This window comes from Calonectris borealis, chromosome 1, assembly GCF_964195595.1.
Source record: "Calonectris borealis chromosome 1, bCalBor7.hap1.2, whole genome shotgun sequence".
NCBI lineage: Eukaryota > Metazoa > Chordata > Aves > Procellariiformes > Procellariidae > Calonectris > Calonectris borealis.
Window position 1 is genome coordinate 118,876,935 of NC_134312.1, and position 17,308 is coordinate 118,894,242.

Sequence of the window (17,308 nt, forward strand, 5' to 3'; positions counted from 1 at the left end):
AGCACCTGAAAATACCGTTGTTCACAATCCCGTTGATCTGCTCTGGAATTCCTCTGAATTCCCCCCGCGCAAGAGAGTTTAGGAAGTCGTAGCTGGGGCTTGCGTGCCAGCCGGAGGAAAAAAAAAAAAATTACCTTTAGCTCCATTTTTTTTATATGTGAACTTAATACAGCAAGGGTTTTTCTCCCCCGATTTTAAAGACCTAGTAAACCGTAATCGTTTAACGGGCGTTTTTATTGTGGGAGGTTAATTCCTGGTCACAGAGCTGGAGCTGGTTTAACTGTTCGCTCGGGTTGGGGATAAAAACCTCAACAGAAACCCTGTTCGGGGTCTGTGGCCGCTTCCCCCCGCCGAGTCGCCAGGAGGGCTCGCCCGCCTTCGTTCCCGCCAGCCGGTGGCGTTCGGGGCGAGCCCCGGCCCTTGGCCCCAACGCCCGCCCCCCGCCTCGCGCCCCGGCCGTTGGCCGCGGCCGGAGGGCCGTGTGCAGCCCCCTCAGGTAGTTGCCGCTCTCCTCAGGCTCAAGCAAGCCGCAAACTCGAAGGGAGGTAAAGAGGCGGCAGGGTGGGCGAGCCGGGAAAGCTGTGCGAGGTCGTCCGACATTTGAAATGCCGTGCACAGTTATTTATTTGTTACCGCAGCCCTGCAACGTGTCATCCGTTCTCCTGAAGTAAAAAGAGCACGCTTTCGGTAGAGTGATTTGACGCATGCGTTACTGACCGCATACAGTAATGGAAATTGAGCAAGTTCAAAATTATCTTATGTGGAGGTATTTCTAGCCTTGAAAATTCTGTTTTAAGTAGCTGATGTCCTATCAGCTGTTTCAGAATCACTGGTCTACCTAGAAAATACATATCTAGTTATATCACAAAAATCATTGTTATTACACTTGCTCCTCCTCCCTGTTAGCTATTTCACATTTTGTCTGGCATTAAATGAACTTAAGTAACATTATATGCTAATCACCTGTAATACTCATTTTACAGTTCAGTTATTTCTGAATTATGAATGCTTAACATTTTAATAAACCCACTTTTACTGTAAACTTTTTTTAAGGATTCTCAGACTGAAACCTTACATGTGAAGTTTCAGCTTCCATATGCTTTTCTGTATAGGAAAGTTAGAGACCTACTGCACCATATAATGCAGTAATGGAAGCATTGACATGGTTTTAGTTATGATACTGGGCAGAGCAATTGCAAGATGACAGTGTTTAAAAGCAAAGTTATGGCTAAGGATGCAGTAATTTATTTCCCATTTTAATACTTCTACAACATTTAATTTATGTTCCAAAAAAGAAAAAAAATAAAGGCAAAGAGTAATCTGGTTTCAATTACATGCTGTAGAATCGTTAGTAGGCCAGAGAATAATTTGGAATATTTTTTTATTGGGGCAGCACTGTAAGAACATGAAGCATGCAGGATTTTATTGCTTCTCTTCTGGTTCAGTAACTTAAAAGATGAATTAAAATAGGCGTTTGTTTTATCTGTTTACTGTAAATTTTTTTTTCTATTCCACATATATTTTCCAATGATGTTCATATGTATGTGTTGATCAAGGCTTCCTAAACTGGTTAGATATAATGGATACTTTTTGATTGAGAATACCAGGTACTTTTGAAAAAACGCCTCAAATTGGGCACTGAAGAATCAAGGTACCCCCAAACTGATAGTTTGTATGTCCAAATCGTGGCCAGTTTTGGCTAACCTGTATCATTTGCATCATATTATTTTTTTCTCATATGAATGATATATGACTAAATTAAACTTTAGTTTTTATTCACACAAGTAATATTTACCTTCCAGTCAATATCCCGTCAATAAGAATTTGTAGGATTGGACCTAAAGTTTGCATTATGTACTACCGTTAGTTGAGATTCACAAACTGTAGGAATATAGCTTAATGAGCATAAATATCTCTCTTCAAGTGTGATAAAGTTTTGAATGCTGATTTATTTTACTTTCTTTTCCTAAGTTTGCATAGTTACATAGCAGACAGCCCTCTCTTCAGAAAGACATTATTAAAAATATAGTCAAAGAAATTTAAAGCACTGCTTACAGTATCATTAAATATATTGCAAATAGTGGTAAGCTGTGTCTGCCAATTATACCATAAAAAATGGCTTGCGTAGTACTAGATTTTCCCCTAAGTACCACATAGCTCAGGATTTGTACTAAGTACTAAAATAACCAGAATCAACAGGAGAATGTTAACTTAAAGTGAAGCAGTAAAGCTAGCATCTGTAGGGGGAATGAATTGGATTTCACAATGTGTGCATGTGTCAGAGTTTGTGGGAACAGCATCGGATAAAGATTTCTGTTCCTTAAATTTTGCTGGTATTTGCTGCTGTTGAAGTTGGATAGCAATCTTCCTCCAAAAGACTTCAAAAATTATTTCACTGTAAATGTTTTAAACAGAGTGCTTGCTTTTTACCCTACATATTTCTCATTTTCAGACTTTGGATGGCTTTGTTTTTGTGGTAGCATCAGATGGCAAAATAATGTACATCTCAGAAACAGCATCTGTACATCTTGGCTTATCTCAGGTATGAGTGATTTATTCTGTCTGTCTGTTAAATATGGATACTAGATTTGGAACCTAACACTAGTATCTTGCCATGTATATAATGTCTTTGTTTTTTAAGGGTATTTGAAGCTTCGACTTCATTCTCTGACAAATGGCCTTACTTAAATATTCAAGTTTCTTTTACTTACAACCACATCATGACTGTCTTTATATCTTTTCTTGTTCATTGTATTTTACTCCTCATTACCTTTAAGAAGGGTAATAAATAATATGATATTGCAAATTGCAGATATATACAGAGCTTGAAACCCAAACCTATTGCCTGTGTGGTAACGCTATATGTCTGAAATAAAGTTTAGAATTCAAGTCTATATGTTTTAGATTGTGTAAGATATTGAGACTTGCTATGAAATAGAGAGGAAATCTGATGTGGAACACAAGTTTTATGGTAAATGTGCTTTAGGAAAAAAAAGAAAAGGGGGGCAGATTTATGAGTGTTCACATGGAATTCAGGGCAGTTTTTCCTGAGTTTTTCCAGCTCAGTGGTCTTTTCAGTAAAGCGTTTTATATGGTTGTGATAGAACTCATAAAACTCAGTTTACTACTGTTCTGCACAAGAAGTATAAGGGGTTTTTTATTGTTTTTTTTTCTTAGAAGGACATTTCTAATTTTTTGCCTTCTTGGGATAGGCACAAGGGCAAATAGCCTGAATTTATTGCAGAGTGCACGTTTCCATACCTTTGTGTGTAAATGTGTTACACAAATTCATTGGTAGCACCTGACCTAAAGCTTGCCGAAGTCCAATAGAATTAATTTCAATGGGCCCTGGATGAGACTTGCAAGAAAGAGAACTGTTTCTTCAGAACAAGTTGCAGCTCAAACTTCTCAGAGTTAAATAAAGTGAAATAAAGACTTAATAGCAGAGGGAATAAAAATGAGGAAATGAAGGTGAAAGAGCACAGGATGTTCTGAAAACGTCTAGGGAATACACCGTGTGGCTATTCCAATAAACAGAGAAGGGGCTGAGTTGTGGACATTATATGTGTACTTTAACTTTGTTAGTAACTAATATTTTTGATTGAAAAACTGTGAAGTTCTTTGGATGTGTGTTTATAATAGTGATATTAGAATTAGTAGTTGTGAGAAAAAATAGAACTCTATCTAGAAAAAGCAAGTATATCATCTTATAAACACCACTTCTAAATCCAAAGGCAACTACAATCCCTGTTTTTGTAATCTTTTTTAGAAAACGTAATTTTGAGAATCAATATTCTGTGTGGATACTTTGTTTTCTGCCAACTTTTAAAAATGTGCCCAGGGAACATTCTTAGTTCAAGCAGTTTGTTCAACTGAGTCCATTACAGTATTAGTTGTTTCATAACATTTAATGCATGTTCAAATTACTTTAAATATTGCTTTGTTTTAGAATAAACTTTCCTGGAGAATGGCCATATTTTCTACTCTGAATCAACAGCATTATTAAAAGTTTTTCTCGCCCTAACTTTTGAAAAGATCCACCATGCTGCTGACTGCTTAAATAGATTCATTTAGTCAGTACAATTATTCCAAAGCACTGAGTGTTCCCATCTCTCCGTGCTGAAGTAGAGTCTCATTGTCCCGTGCTGCTTGCTGCTTGATAAGTGCTGACTGATCTTCTAGGTTTTGTCCAGAAATTGTTTCTTTTCTTTCTTTTTGAGGAATATCAAGTCATCAGATCTTGTAGGTCTCAGTATTATCCAGTCATCTGGTGAAATTAAAGAACTATGGGATCAGTAGGGCACTAAACAGACTTGGCCACATTCAAGGAGAGGGGACTGAAAGCATCATACAGGCTTTAGTCATATTTAGCCCTCATGCCCTTACAGCCTCTGCACAGACTGGATTCCATGTGCATTGCTTGTATAAATATCTATAAATCCTTAGTGGAAGAGGTGCCGAGGAAAACTAGAGGATTTGGTCATATTGCTTATTGAAGTCGGTTTAATAAGCAAAATCACAAATATTTCACTTCAGCAGCCATTTGAAAATGAATGAGCTGTATCCCTGAACTCCCCAGAAAGCTATAGATCAGAGAGGACAGAGGGATGTGAAATTTAAGGGCATGGAGCACTAAGTGCTCCAGCAGTTTCACAGCACACAGTTTTTTATTTATAAATACAAAAACGCAGCTAAACAAGGCAGTGATTTTTTCCCTTCTTTCCTCATACTGTTTTGCCATCTAATCTGTTCTTGCTATTTCTCAATGTTCTATTTTTAAAGGGACAATTTTGCTTTAAGTAGTACTAGCATGAATACTAGGCTACTCCTATGTACTAGGATATTAATACATTAACACTAGGATATTCCTGTAAGCTTCCCAGGGCTCTAAATGAGTTCTTGTTCCTACTTCTCTGGAAATCACTGGGAGTTTTGCCACTGACATCAACAAGAATGAGATTGGTCTGTAAAAGCAAATTCTGCAAGTCTCCCTCACCAAGTCATAATCCCACACTATATTTTCAACAAGTGCTCTTATAGAGCTCCAGCCAATACAAGCTGAGACCAGAGTGATGATGATTGTAGAAAATCTTTTAGACTGTGCATAGAAAGGCCTTTTTATTAAATAATTTGACAATTAACTAGTCCACACATCAATTTCCAGTTAAAGTGCAATTTGTTTAAAAATATATATTTAAACTAAATAAAAAGTCCATTTAAAAATATTTTGCAGGATATTCTTGGAGACCTACAACAGTAGCCTTTATCTGCCAGTTGATCTTGAATTTAACTTCAGCAGAAAGAAATTAGAGCTTCTGAAGAACCTTTCACTGGCTGGTTAAGTGTTAAAGTTGTTTAAAATTTAAAAACAACATTAAGGATTTTTTTTCAGCACTACTTCACTCACTTCTGTCTGCAGCATCCGAGAATCAGAAACAATATTTCTGAAAAGGCTACATCTTCATTTGTGGACCTATCACTTAATTTGTGGCTTTGGATTTTGATCTGTCTTTGCTCTCAACTGTAACAGTAAATATTGTAAATACTGATGGGTAGGACTCCTTCCTCCATCTAATTTCAGCTGGCCTCAGACCGGCGTTGAACTGACTTGTACTAGCTGAGAACGCCAATTCCTTGCCCTTTTTTTTCCATGGATAACAAATAGGTTCAAATTCCCCAAATATTTTTTCCCCTTAGAGTCCAAAGACACAGAATGGAGAGGAAAATCCTCTTAGGAAACAATGGTGAAAGTTTTTTTTTTTTTAATTTTGCAAGTCTGGAGCTTATTCCAAACATTTTCTGGGTCCATAAGGGAGCCAAGCTTATCTTTGATTTTTGATAAGTCTTGAAATATTTAACCACAAACATCTGAATTTTTCCAAGAGTTTATTTTACTTTCATCAAATACGTATATGAAAGGCAAAATATGTAATTATTTGCTCTAGAATCCATCTACTTAGTCCTCTGTGTTTATTATAAATTTTTTCTTGGCAGGAAAATATGTGCAGCTGAGTTACACGTAAAAAACCTCTTAGTAGGAAACAGCAATATTTGGTAGTAAGCAGGTATTTACAGATATTGAAAAGCTGCATCAAGGAAGCTGGTTTAATAAGCCTGAGGCATGGGATTTTAGAAGGTTTATGAATTGAACCATATAATTTATTTTTCTAAGTTTTCAGTGTTTCATTGTAGGCTTTAAAATAGCATGCATGCACTATGCATAGCAGGAGACTGTGGTCAGTTTCAAAATTATGTATACATATTTTGGTTATTTGACTCTTACATAGCCCCCATCTCTTTGCTGAGGGCTTTATGTTTCCACTTGCATTTTTACAGTCAATTTTGGTTTCAGTGTTGTATGTTCACCTCCCACTGATTTTGCTGGGGTTGCAAATGCATACATCAGAGTAGAAAATATTCCTATGTGTATAATGAGAAAAACTAGTCATTAGTTTAACAAAGCACTATAGTTTTGAATTTTAGATATAAGCTCTGGTATACAAATTACAGTTTGGATAAAACTGTGACCTTGGGTCCAGTCCTGTGAATCCTGTGTGTTTCCATCAGTGGTCCTTTTGAAATAGGTAGTGACTTTTGGAAAAGCAAGAGATAGCCATGATTTATATTTTGTAAGAGAGTAGATGCGTGTTGATGTGGTTATGATTATACTCGGTGATAGCAGAGGTGCAACAAGATCTTTTGGATTAGTACAGTTGAAGTTGCTAGTCAGATTGGTTAGTGTTGTTTTTGTAAGAAAGTCTTTATATTGAAGGGAGGGAAACTTTGCACGTAGCCACCCGTGAATGATTTTTTTTTGGAAACTGTATTCTCTGATACGATTGTTTTAATTTCAAAGGCAAAACACACTTTTCAGTAAAATCACTATTAGCCAAAGATAAAATAATAGGAACAGGGTCATAAGTAATACTTCTTTTGGTTCGAACACTGTCCAGAGCTGTGCATTTTTGCAATGATAATTTTTTTCATGTTCTGGTTTATTAAGCACATAGGCCAATGAAATGCCCATCACCATGAGGATTATTAGATTTTTTTTAAAATTGGTTTTATATGTCTGTAGGTGATTATGATATTTACAGAGAGATCTATGGACATTTACAGTATGTATTTCCCCATGTAATTAAAACAAAACAGAAACATTGAGAAGCATGACACACAGTGAGATTGTATATTCTCCTTCCTCCCCTGGCACTAAAGCTTGAATATGGGGTGTTACTATAACAGGTGCCCACCTGTTACAATCCTGAAAAAGAACAGCCAGTGCTTTTTAAGAACTTTTAGAGAAAATTATATAAACGAAGCAATGTAGATAACCTTCCCTTCCCTTCCCTCCCTTTCCCTCCCCTCCCCTCCCCTCCCCTCCCCTCCCCTCCCCTCTCTCCCCCCCTCTTGTCCTCTTTTTTCTTTTCTTTCTCTCTTCACCTCTTTCTCTCTGCCTTTCTTTCTCTCTGCCTTTCTTTCTCTCTTTCTTTTTCTCTCTCTCCATCTCTCCTTTCCTTTTTTCTCTTTCTTTCTCTCTTTTTTTCCTTATTCAGTGAAATTTTATTCTAGTTTGAATATCAAATCAGTGTTTGTGGTTTTGTTTTTGCAGGGAGGGGTTGTTGGAAAGAAGCAGTGGGGAATAGATGGCTAGAAAAAAAGTTTGCATAGTCTTGGGAAGAGGCATTCCATGAATAATGCAGAAATGGAATGATGAGAAACATTTTCGGAAAAAGATTGCTTTGTGGGGTAGACAACTTCATTTGTTCCAAAGAAAAGGCAACTCACACATCTTAGCAAATCAGTAGGATTGGCTCAGAATAATAGGTTAAATTACTTCACCTCTCAGCTGTCTCTGATCTTAGGGGCCCAAGGCACATCAGGCCACGCTGAACAATTGGGCAGCCTGACACTAATTTAAAACACAGGCTCAAAGTATTGGTTCACTCCTTAAATCAATTACTGCATCTATCTGGAGACTTTTGTTAGTGAATTTTATACGTGGCAAACACAGTTAGCAAAAAGGACATACGGTGCACGCCATTCATTTTTTTGCGCAACAGTTATTATGGGTATAACAGTGGGAAAGACAGAAATACATTCTTGTGCGAGCAAAGTTCAAGTGAGAAGAGGGAATACACAGATATTTAAGATAGATCTAGTCTTTACCATGCCTGTTTACTTAAAGCAGCGAAGGCTCAATCCAGTGCCCATGAAAATCTATGGAAGTCTGCCTTTTGAATTCACTGGCTACTGTTCTGAGCCCTTCGCACTACTGTGGATTGAGTGTGGTGGATGGTCTTTGAAAAGACACAAAGGAATTGTGTAAGTCTAGTGGTTTCGCTCTGAAGGCTCAGCTGCCAGCTAAATGCAGGTGATAGTTTCTGGGAACCTGGGAATGTAGAAACATTTTTTTTTTTGATAACTGTCTTCTGTCTTCTTGAGAGACATTAATATGGTTCACAGAGATTTTATCCCATTTTGTGGCAATCTAACATTTCTACAGCTGCTCTAGTTTATCACTTCATTTGCCAGCTCTCTCTAATAGCAGCTCTTCTGTATCCGGATCATCACCAGAAATTCCCACAAAAGCGGCTATAGTGTTAGTTGCTGCTGAAGAAGGAATTAATTCAGTTTAATGCGTATAATTTGGAACACGGTTTTGATACATTCAACTTATATTTTAAAAATGATCTGTAGTTACCCAGATGCAGTGTATGCAGGTTACTTAAGAGCACTTTTGGGATAGTCAGCTGCACTGCTTCATGTGTTACATGTCTCTTCACAGGTGGAGCTTACTGGTAATAGCATTTATGAGTACATACATCCTTCCGATCACGATGAGATGACAGCTGTTCTTACTGCTCACCAGCCTCTTCATCCTCACCTCTTACAAGGTATTTGTGTGATCTGTGATCAAACTACCTTTGAAAAACTAAAAAAAGTAACAATCCTAGGCTGAAATGTGATAAGTTCGTATTTATTCAATATGAAGCTATGTCCATGAATGAAGGAGGAGCATGAACTTGAAACTGTGACCCAGGATTTTGGTTTGTTGTAGTAAAGGGAATAAGGTATCCTAGATTAAATGATGATTTTCATGCCATGTAGTCCATGCAGTTTTAAACAGGTTTTTAGATTTTGCACAGCAGCCATTTAATCTCTTTTATTTTGTCATCACTGCTGAGGTTGCAGGAACGTTGCAATGGTCTAGCTGTGTGCAGCTGCAGCTATGTGGTCTTAGCAGAAAAAAAAAAGAATAATACATTAGGCAATTGGGAAATAGCAGGACACTTTTAATGTTTAAAAACAACTGTAACATTTGAAGCTTGGACAAAAAGCCAGACCTAATACCCTCCACTGTAGGAAAAGCAAAAATGGATTTTGTAAACGACCTACATTTAGAAACTCTCATTAAAAAAGTGGTTTCTCCAGGAGAATAATGTCCTCTTGCCTTGATACCAGATCACTGATTCACCAAGCCTCTCCACACATCTGTTCAGGTGCTGCAGATGATTCACCCATGTGTACCCATACAGCATGATGCTAAGCTGGATGGAATGTCAGGGAAGACAGCAGAACTCTTATTGATTATGTGAATGCCTGGATCAGACTGTCCACCCTGGCGGTGCTCAGCCATCACATATAAATATTAACATAACCCTTTGTGTATTAAGTTGTTACTTCAGTGTTGTAACTACTATATAACTGACAAAGATATGCTCATCTTTGCACTATCTTCTTCAGTAGCTTTTGTCAGGGGCAATTTTTTGAACTTTAAAATATCAGAAATAATCTGGCTCCATCACATACAATATGCTTTCACATATAGCTCATAATTACTTAGTCAGTTGGAGCTCACACTCTGCTAGTTTTTACTGGCCTTCTTAAGACACAGTTCCTAAAAGCATGAGGAGCTTTGGGTTCGCACTACAATTCTGTTTAGGATCAGGCACTTTTTTTGGAGTTCTGGTGCCTGTGCATTTTCTGTGATCTCACCACAGTTCTGACTGCTGTGATTCCATCAGTGCAGAACCATGTACCCTCTGCATGCAGAGAAATTTAATGTGCCTGGAAGCATATGTACTGCTCTGAGTGGTATAAATGGAAGAATTATCTTAGTCTCCTTCTCTCTTCTTCCTCCCCAAACAGGTAATCTTGTGTACCCCTTGGTGTCTTGAAAAACAAACTCTTATTTTTCTTGGACTCTTCTGATTCTAGTTGTTACTTGACCATTTCATAGTTTGCTCATTCCTGTGTCAGGAATTTTTTTTTTTTAATGTTGACATTTTTTAAAAAACAACATTTTTTTCCTTTTTCCTACCGTATTGATAAGCAGAGGGGATATCTCTGGTATAAATCCATGACTTTTCATGCAGTTCTACTGGTATCCAGAATTGGTAGTAAGACATTTATATACTCGCTGTCTTGACAATGGCAATAGCCTCCTGGTTTTGTTACTTTTTTTTTTTTTTTTTGTTAGTTGGAGATTTTTTACAAATCTAAAGTAATGGGCAACCGATTGGACTTAATTTCTATGTCAAATGTAAATAAGCCCGCCGCTCTTCCTGTTCTCTGTTTAGTATCACAACTCTGGTTTACTAGAAGCAGTGAGACAGCACGCTAGTACTGCAGTTCTAGAAGGTGGGTTTTTTTTGTTCAGAACTAGGTACTGCCTGTTTCTTGCTTACATTTCGATGTCTCTGAATGCTTATCTTGCCTGTTAGCATTTGTTTTCTGAAACACTCAGGTGTCTCTCATTTTAGCTACTTATGGTCAAATTCTTGATTTCCTTAACAAATTCTCCTCATCGCATGTGAAGTGTAATTCTGTCCTGGTTGTGTTTGAAAAAACTTTACACACAATTGAAACTGTTAATGCAACTGTTACTTGCAACTGTTTCAGTCTGAAATTCTGCTGATGGTGTAACTAGCCCCAGATATATGCTTCATTCTCTGTAGCTTTCTTTACCTCATTCTACATCGATGCTGTTTGTTATTAGCATCAAGCTCTGGTTTCTTAATAGTGCAAAGGTAAAGGAAAATTTACCTTGAAATATGATCCATTTACATGTGTTTTGTTTTGTGTAAAATTTTGTGTAGCAGAGGAAATTGATAAAAACCTAAAACCAACAGCATCCTACTTGGATTCCTAGACTTGGAGAAGATAAATAAAGGAGTTAAGCTGTATTCTGGTTTGTGTAGGGATTATTTTATGCAAATCTTACTTCTGCGTGTCTCTTCCCCATACAATGCATGGAGCGGGTGTATTAAAACATCCAGAATCCATAGCTAGATCTTTTTAAAATTAATAGAGTGATCAAATATTTATTTATATTTGTCTTCCCTGTGCCAGTAGTTCCCTTTTCTGCAGTGTATACATTTTATACATATATATCTTGAGGTACAACCTGAAACTACCTGGCCTACAGAAATCAAAGCAGGTTTCCTATTCTTCTTCAGTGAAGCCCTGAAACCTATTTAATAAATGACAGGAATGAAGCAACTTCTGTCTGTATCTTAGTAGATATTTTGAATATTTAAAATAAAACATGGAGTTCTACAAATAACTTAGGACAGAGGGAAGTTGAGTGAAAGTGGCTTTATTTTCTAACAAAAACTAAACCAGACTTTTTAAAGAGCATTTTTTTTTCATTTCAGTTTGATTTTGTGTCTTTTAATCTTTTAAAACACATCTGAATCATCAAGTCACTGGGTCAAATAAAAGCTTTCCTTTTATAACTTTATTACATTATAGATCTCTCCAATCTGTGGTATTACTCAGGAATAAAATCAATATTGCACTGCAGACACAGACGTTCATAACAAATTTACAGCTTGGCTCATGTAACTTTACTTGCTTAAGATGTGTTCTTCAGCTAATTCTCAGATACGTATATACATTTTTAGTTCAGTTGCTATTTCAGCAGTTGTAGCTGGATAAGATCTGTTATGACAGAAATAAAATCACAAATGTGAACATAAATATCTATACTTTGTGGTATTCTGTTACTGGTATTGAATAACCCAGAGTACAGGTTATTTTTGATCTCCAGTTTTACAGTCTTTGTAAATTTTGATGCTATCCCTTTATTTATTTCTTTGTTTGCTTTTAATCATCTTCCTCATTTTCCTTCATTATTCTCTTCAAACCTTCCCTTGTATTTCCAGTGTTTCGTCAGTTCCATAGAAGCTTTTCTGAAAGACCAAACAACATGAGAAAGGTAGAAGCTTGTAGCTGTTGAGCTCTAGAAATCTTATTTGCATGAGTTTTATTTCTCAGGGAAAAGCAAATTATTGCTCACTGCATAAAATCAGACATAGTGTGGATTTCTTTATATAATGCTCACTGTCACATTGTTTTTCTTTAAATATCTCAGCCTGGTACTCAAAAAATGATATATTAGTTTAAAAGGCATAAGCCTTCTTAAATTACAACTTTTTCATTTTTTTAAGTTTGCCCTGGACTTCCTAATGTTTTGGGTACAACAAGGCATATCTTGTTGACATAGAGGGTAGATTGTTTTTTTAAGAGACAGTGAAAATTCTTGAATAATCACATGCTTCCAGAAGCTGGGACTTCATAGCAATGTTAAATATAATAAAAATTGGGAAAATGGATGTTGGTGAACTAGCTGTTGTGTCATCACTCTTCAGATAAGTCCAATGTGGTGCTACAGCAAGTCATGGTAAGGAAAGCTTTTGGGGCGAGAGACTGGAAGGCAGCAACTCTGAGAAGCATTTAAAGGTCTTAAAGGACAGACAACTCGATGTGAGCTCCTATTGTGAAGCTGTGGCAAAAAGGGGTAATGGAAAATCCTTGTGCATATAAGCAGGGGAATAGTGAACAGGAATAGCAAGAATGAATAACTGTATTCTTTACACAATGTTAGTGAAATGGACACTGGGTTTTTCTGTATAATTCTGTTGTCCACTTTAAAAAAAAATGTCAAATTGGAGAAAGTACAGAAGAAAGCCACAAAAAATGGTTGAAGGACTGGAAAGACTTATAATGAGAGATGAAAGAACACCATCTGTTTGGTTTATCAAAAAGAAGATTGGGAGGTGACTTGATTACTGTGTGTGCACACTTCCAAGGGAAGAAAATACTGGGAAATAAAGGACTGTTTTAGAAGAAAAAACATATCAAGGACCAATGTCTGTGAACTGAAAAAACCACAAAAGCTCAAATTAGAATAATGCATACATTTATAACTAGGAGTTTGATTAACCACAGGAACAAAATACTGAGGGAAGCAGTGGTTTCTTCCTCTTTTGATGTCTTTAGATCAAGGCTGTATGCCTTTATAGAAGATACGCTTTAGGCAAACAGAAGTTACTGAGCTCCGCACAGGAGTAACTGACTGAAGTTTAATGAACTGCAATGTACAGGTTACACCTATGATCTAATGCTCCTTTCTGACCTTTCAAGTCTACAAGCTATGACTCAATGAAAGCCATAAGCCCCATGATCTGTGAAGGCTTTGGAGAATTTCAGCTTTAACTTACAAAGTCTTTAAGCTGCCTTTTTACTTGCGTGACCAGCATTGAAAATGTAAAGCAATATGTACTGATCCCTTGCTATGAAAGAAGCCAACAGCTGGACTCTCTTTCTGAGCGTAGCTGGGATGGGGAAAAAGAATAATCTCTCTCACATGCACATTAAAGGTAGTTTATGCCTCAGCGAATCACCTCACATGAGTCTTTAGGCCAACTTTGCACCAGTTGTAACAAAATGAATCCATTATATTCAACTGGGATGGGTTAGCAGAAAAAGAAAAAAAAAAAGATAATAATTTGATATTTTTTCCAAATTATGTGTACTGGCTGTGCTCAGATCTCAGATGACTTCACTGGCCCTTCACACCTTTCCAAATATTGCTTAATATATTTCTGGTCTGCAGCATTTTAGTGTGTTCTGGATTAGTTTTGTACCCGTGAAGCCTTACACCTCAATTTTGCACTCCCTATACTACCCGTATCTGTTGCATAAGCTGATATCAAGATTCCTGGGCCTTTATCCTAAGATTTGCAACACAACTAACAGGAATGTGGGAATTGTTTTGTGGTGTAGGGCTGAGAAACGGATTTCTTAGGATGTAGAGAAGTGGTTTTGATGCATGCTGTCTTTCCTTGAGTACTGACAGCTCTGAAAGCTTTTCTTTTCTGTTTCTTCAAGTAGTGGAACTAACAAACTGGGTCCACTGGATGAGATTCTCCTGCTGGGGCAGAAGGTAGTCATCCAGCAGGGCAGTTGGGCTCCAAAATGTGGGGATGATGAGGTAACCGTAGTTTCTGAGTCTTGGAAGACTGCAAGGTTACATTTATGACTGACTGTGGAGACCCAGCACATGCTGCATATCTCCCCTGCTTAGTGCAGGAGACCTAGTAGGTTGTGGTTCTGGTACCATTCAAAATTCTGCCTAGTCAACAATAGCTCCAGAACTTCATGGAGGCATGTGAGGAGTTTGCCCCTTTCTTCACCTCACATTTAAATGACTGTCAGGCTAGTAAGTCTAAGCTGCTACAGCTCAGCAGCAAAGCATTTTGGTAGTAGCATGGTGGGGGGTACAAGGCTGGCAGAGGTTTGTGAAGTGACTGTTACAAAGTGCCTTGTCCAGAGGTGATAAGCATTTTGAATGTGCCTGAAATAGTGGCTGGCTTTCAGGGACTTAATGTTGAGGATTGCACCAGGATTATTGACTACACCCAGCTCCCCCTAGCATGCTTTTTAGAGGAAACAACATACAGACACAAGCTGGGATGCACATACTACGGTAAGTCGGGACCCTAAGCCCTCAAATGATGTTGCTGTCAAAAGTGTGTCTGTACCAACCGTTTTTGCAGAAAGTTTTAACTGTTAGCAGCATAGAGAGGTAGGCTTGTAGCAGGATAGTAACACTTACTAAACCATCTGGAGGTTTTTGGGAAATGCTGTACCTCCTGAACCATATCTATAAGAATAAAGAAGGATATTTTTCTATGAAATATCAGGGTAGTGCAAGCTGGGTATGACTAGTCATCTGTTATCATTGCTGAATTCAAGCAAGCAAGCAAGCAAGTGAAATAAGAGATATTTGCATTGCAGGTTAACTAAGACAAACAATTAAGAAATGCTGAGAGGGATTCAGCATTGTGTGCTGCTCTTCCGTGTGTGTATTTGGAGTCAGACATTGTGTGTCTTTTATTGGTTTCATATGCTTTTTCTGAGATTTTAATCCTTTAAAACATCTATAGCTTCCCAACTTTTGCTGACTTGCACACCAAGGCATGGTGTACTAAAAGCAGTTTATTAACATTCTCCAGAGCAGACAAAGGGAAAGAGGAATACTGTAGCTATTGTAGACATTCCAGTGGTCTGCTAACAACTGGATAATTCTTATATAATTAGTTATAAGCCTAATGTAAGTTACACAAGGACTGTGGAATACACTGTGTCAGTTTTTCTCCACTCTGTTTGATGCTTTAAGGGCACCGTTTCAGTCAGCTAAGAAGCAAATGCCAGTGCATACTTTTCCTCTCAAGGAAGAACATCTTCCTTACATACATTTTGTTCAATATTAAAAGAAGTGAATAGAAAATTGTACATCTGGAAAAGATCTTTTTTACACTAAGTTTTAAAGAAATTTTTCTAGTAGTACATATGCAAAAGACAAATGATGTTAGGAATTTTTGTTTTAATTAATTAAAAAATATTTTATAGGAGAACCATTATTGAAAGATAATGGTTTAACATGATGATTCTGTTACCACTGTTTGTTAGTGTTATTATATTTAAACTTGAGAAACCTAGAAAATATTATTATTTTTGATGTACAAAAATGGAAAAGAGAGCGGACTGCTGGCATTAAAAAATCTTTTTTTTGTTGGTAATTAACAGTAAAATATATCAAAGAGTAGAATAGCTCAGACTGAAAAAGCTATTCTTTTCCTTTCTGCCTAGTGCCCTGTTGAATTTCTGCTCTAAGGAAAGTTTGGAAGCATCACTTACAGGAGCAAAGAAAAATTTGGGCAAATGCTAGCAAACGGCTGAGTTTGGATGACAGGGATGATAATAGAGACAGCTTACCCTCTGCAACGCTGACAGGATTGTGAATACAGTCAGGACACAGAACAAACTGTCCAAATGGGGAGGAAATTTGGGCAGCTCGTGCAAGCTTGGAACTCTAGGACAGAGGCTGACAACAGAACTGATCGCTTTCCTACCACAGCAAGAGCATTACCAGGGCAAACCAAGTCAGCTGACAAACTTCTGCTTTCAACTTAGTGTGTGCATAGGAACTTGCTCTCTATATATATACAATTTGCAATTTTGCCATGTAAGGCATTTACATTTTGTCATTCAACTGGTGCCACTCAGTTGCTAAAAAGAAGATGAGAATTCTCAAATACTTAAGCCTGTAACCTGCATGTGTACATATGATGCTGCAGTGTAATAGGGAGAAGGGAAAGTATGTCTAACTCGTTTGTTTCTTCCCTCTTACTTGGAATCAGTTTTGACCACACATACCAAGGAAGGACAGGGAAATGTTGTTTTCATACATCTCTTTGCATGCAGTGTTTCACTTTGCAGAATAGTTTTAGCCACAACCTCACTTTTGTACTCTTCTTTCTGGCATAGCAATAATAAAGATGGTCAGTATGCACGAGGCTTACAGGTCTGACTCCTCATTTTCCACTAACTCATCTCCAGGCCTGCTTCTAAACTTGTCATGAGGAAAGTCCACCAAAGGCATTTGCAAGCCCCTTCTCACGCTGGCCCTGTTGGTCAAACCTGGATTCCCAGCTTCAAGGACTACCTTAAAACTGTGTGTGTTATTATGCAAGCATCTCTTTTGTATGCGCCCTACAGTGCTTTTACCTCTTTTTTGTTTTAGAAGTTAGTGTCACCCTCATTCAGAATTAAGAGATAGAAGTTGTGGCATTCTCTCTCCTCTGTCTCACAAAAGCTATAGCCTTGTTATGCTCACAAGAGACTAGCCAAGATACTCGCATGCTCTTTTAGCCAGCAATGTGCTGTGCGGCACTCAGATGCTTTGCAGATTACACAATAATAAGAGTAGAACATGTGCAACTTTATAGTATAGAGGGGGTAAGATGAAAATAACCAACTGAAAGAACAAAATTATGCAGAGTGTTTGGGGGGATGGGCAGTAAAGTGTTATCCAGACATGAACTTGTGGCATCTGTGTTTCCACCCTGTAAAACAGCCCAGCAGGGACATGGAGCCCAGCTTATCACAGATGCGTGCCTTGTCTCCAGAGGAATGCACCAGCTTGAGGCAGGCGCGTGTCTCCGCACAAGTTGGACGG

The 17,308-nt window shown here is 37.7% G+C and overlaps 1 protein-coding gene across 1 annotated transcript in view; it reads left to right on the forward strand.

The window, feature by feature from the left end:
• Positions 1–17,308, forward strand: part of SIM2 (SIM bHLH transcription factor 2) — a 66,894-nt gene that overhangs the window by 11,874 nt on the left and 37,712 nt on the right. Inside the window, exons 3-4 of the mRNA XM_075172432.1 lie at positions 2,453–2,542; positions 8,786–8,894. Of these exons, the coding sequence (XP_075028533.1) occupies positions 2,453–2,542; positions 8,786–8,894 (199 nt within the window). The remainder of the gene's footprint in view (positions 1–2,452; positions 2,543–8,785; positions 8,895–17,308) is intronic.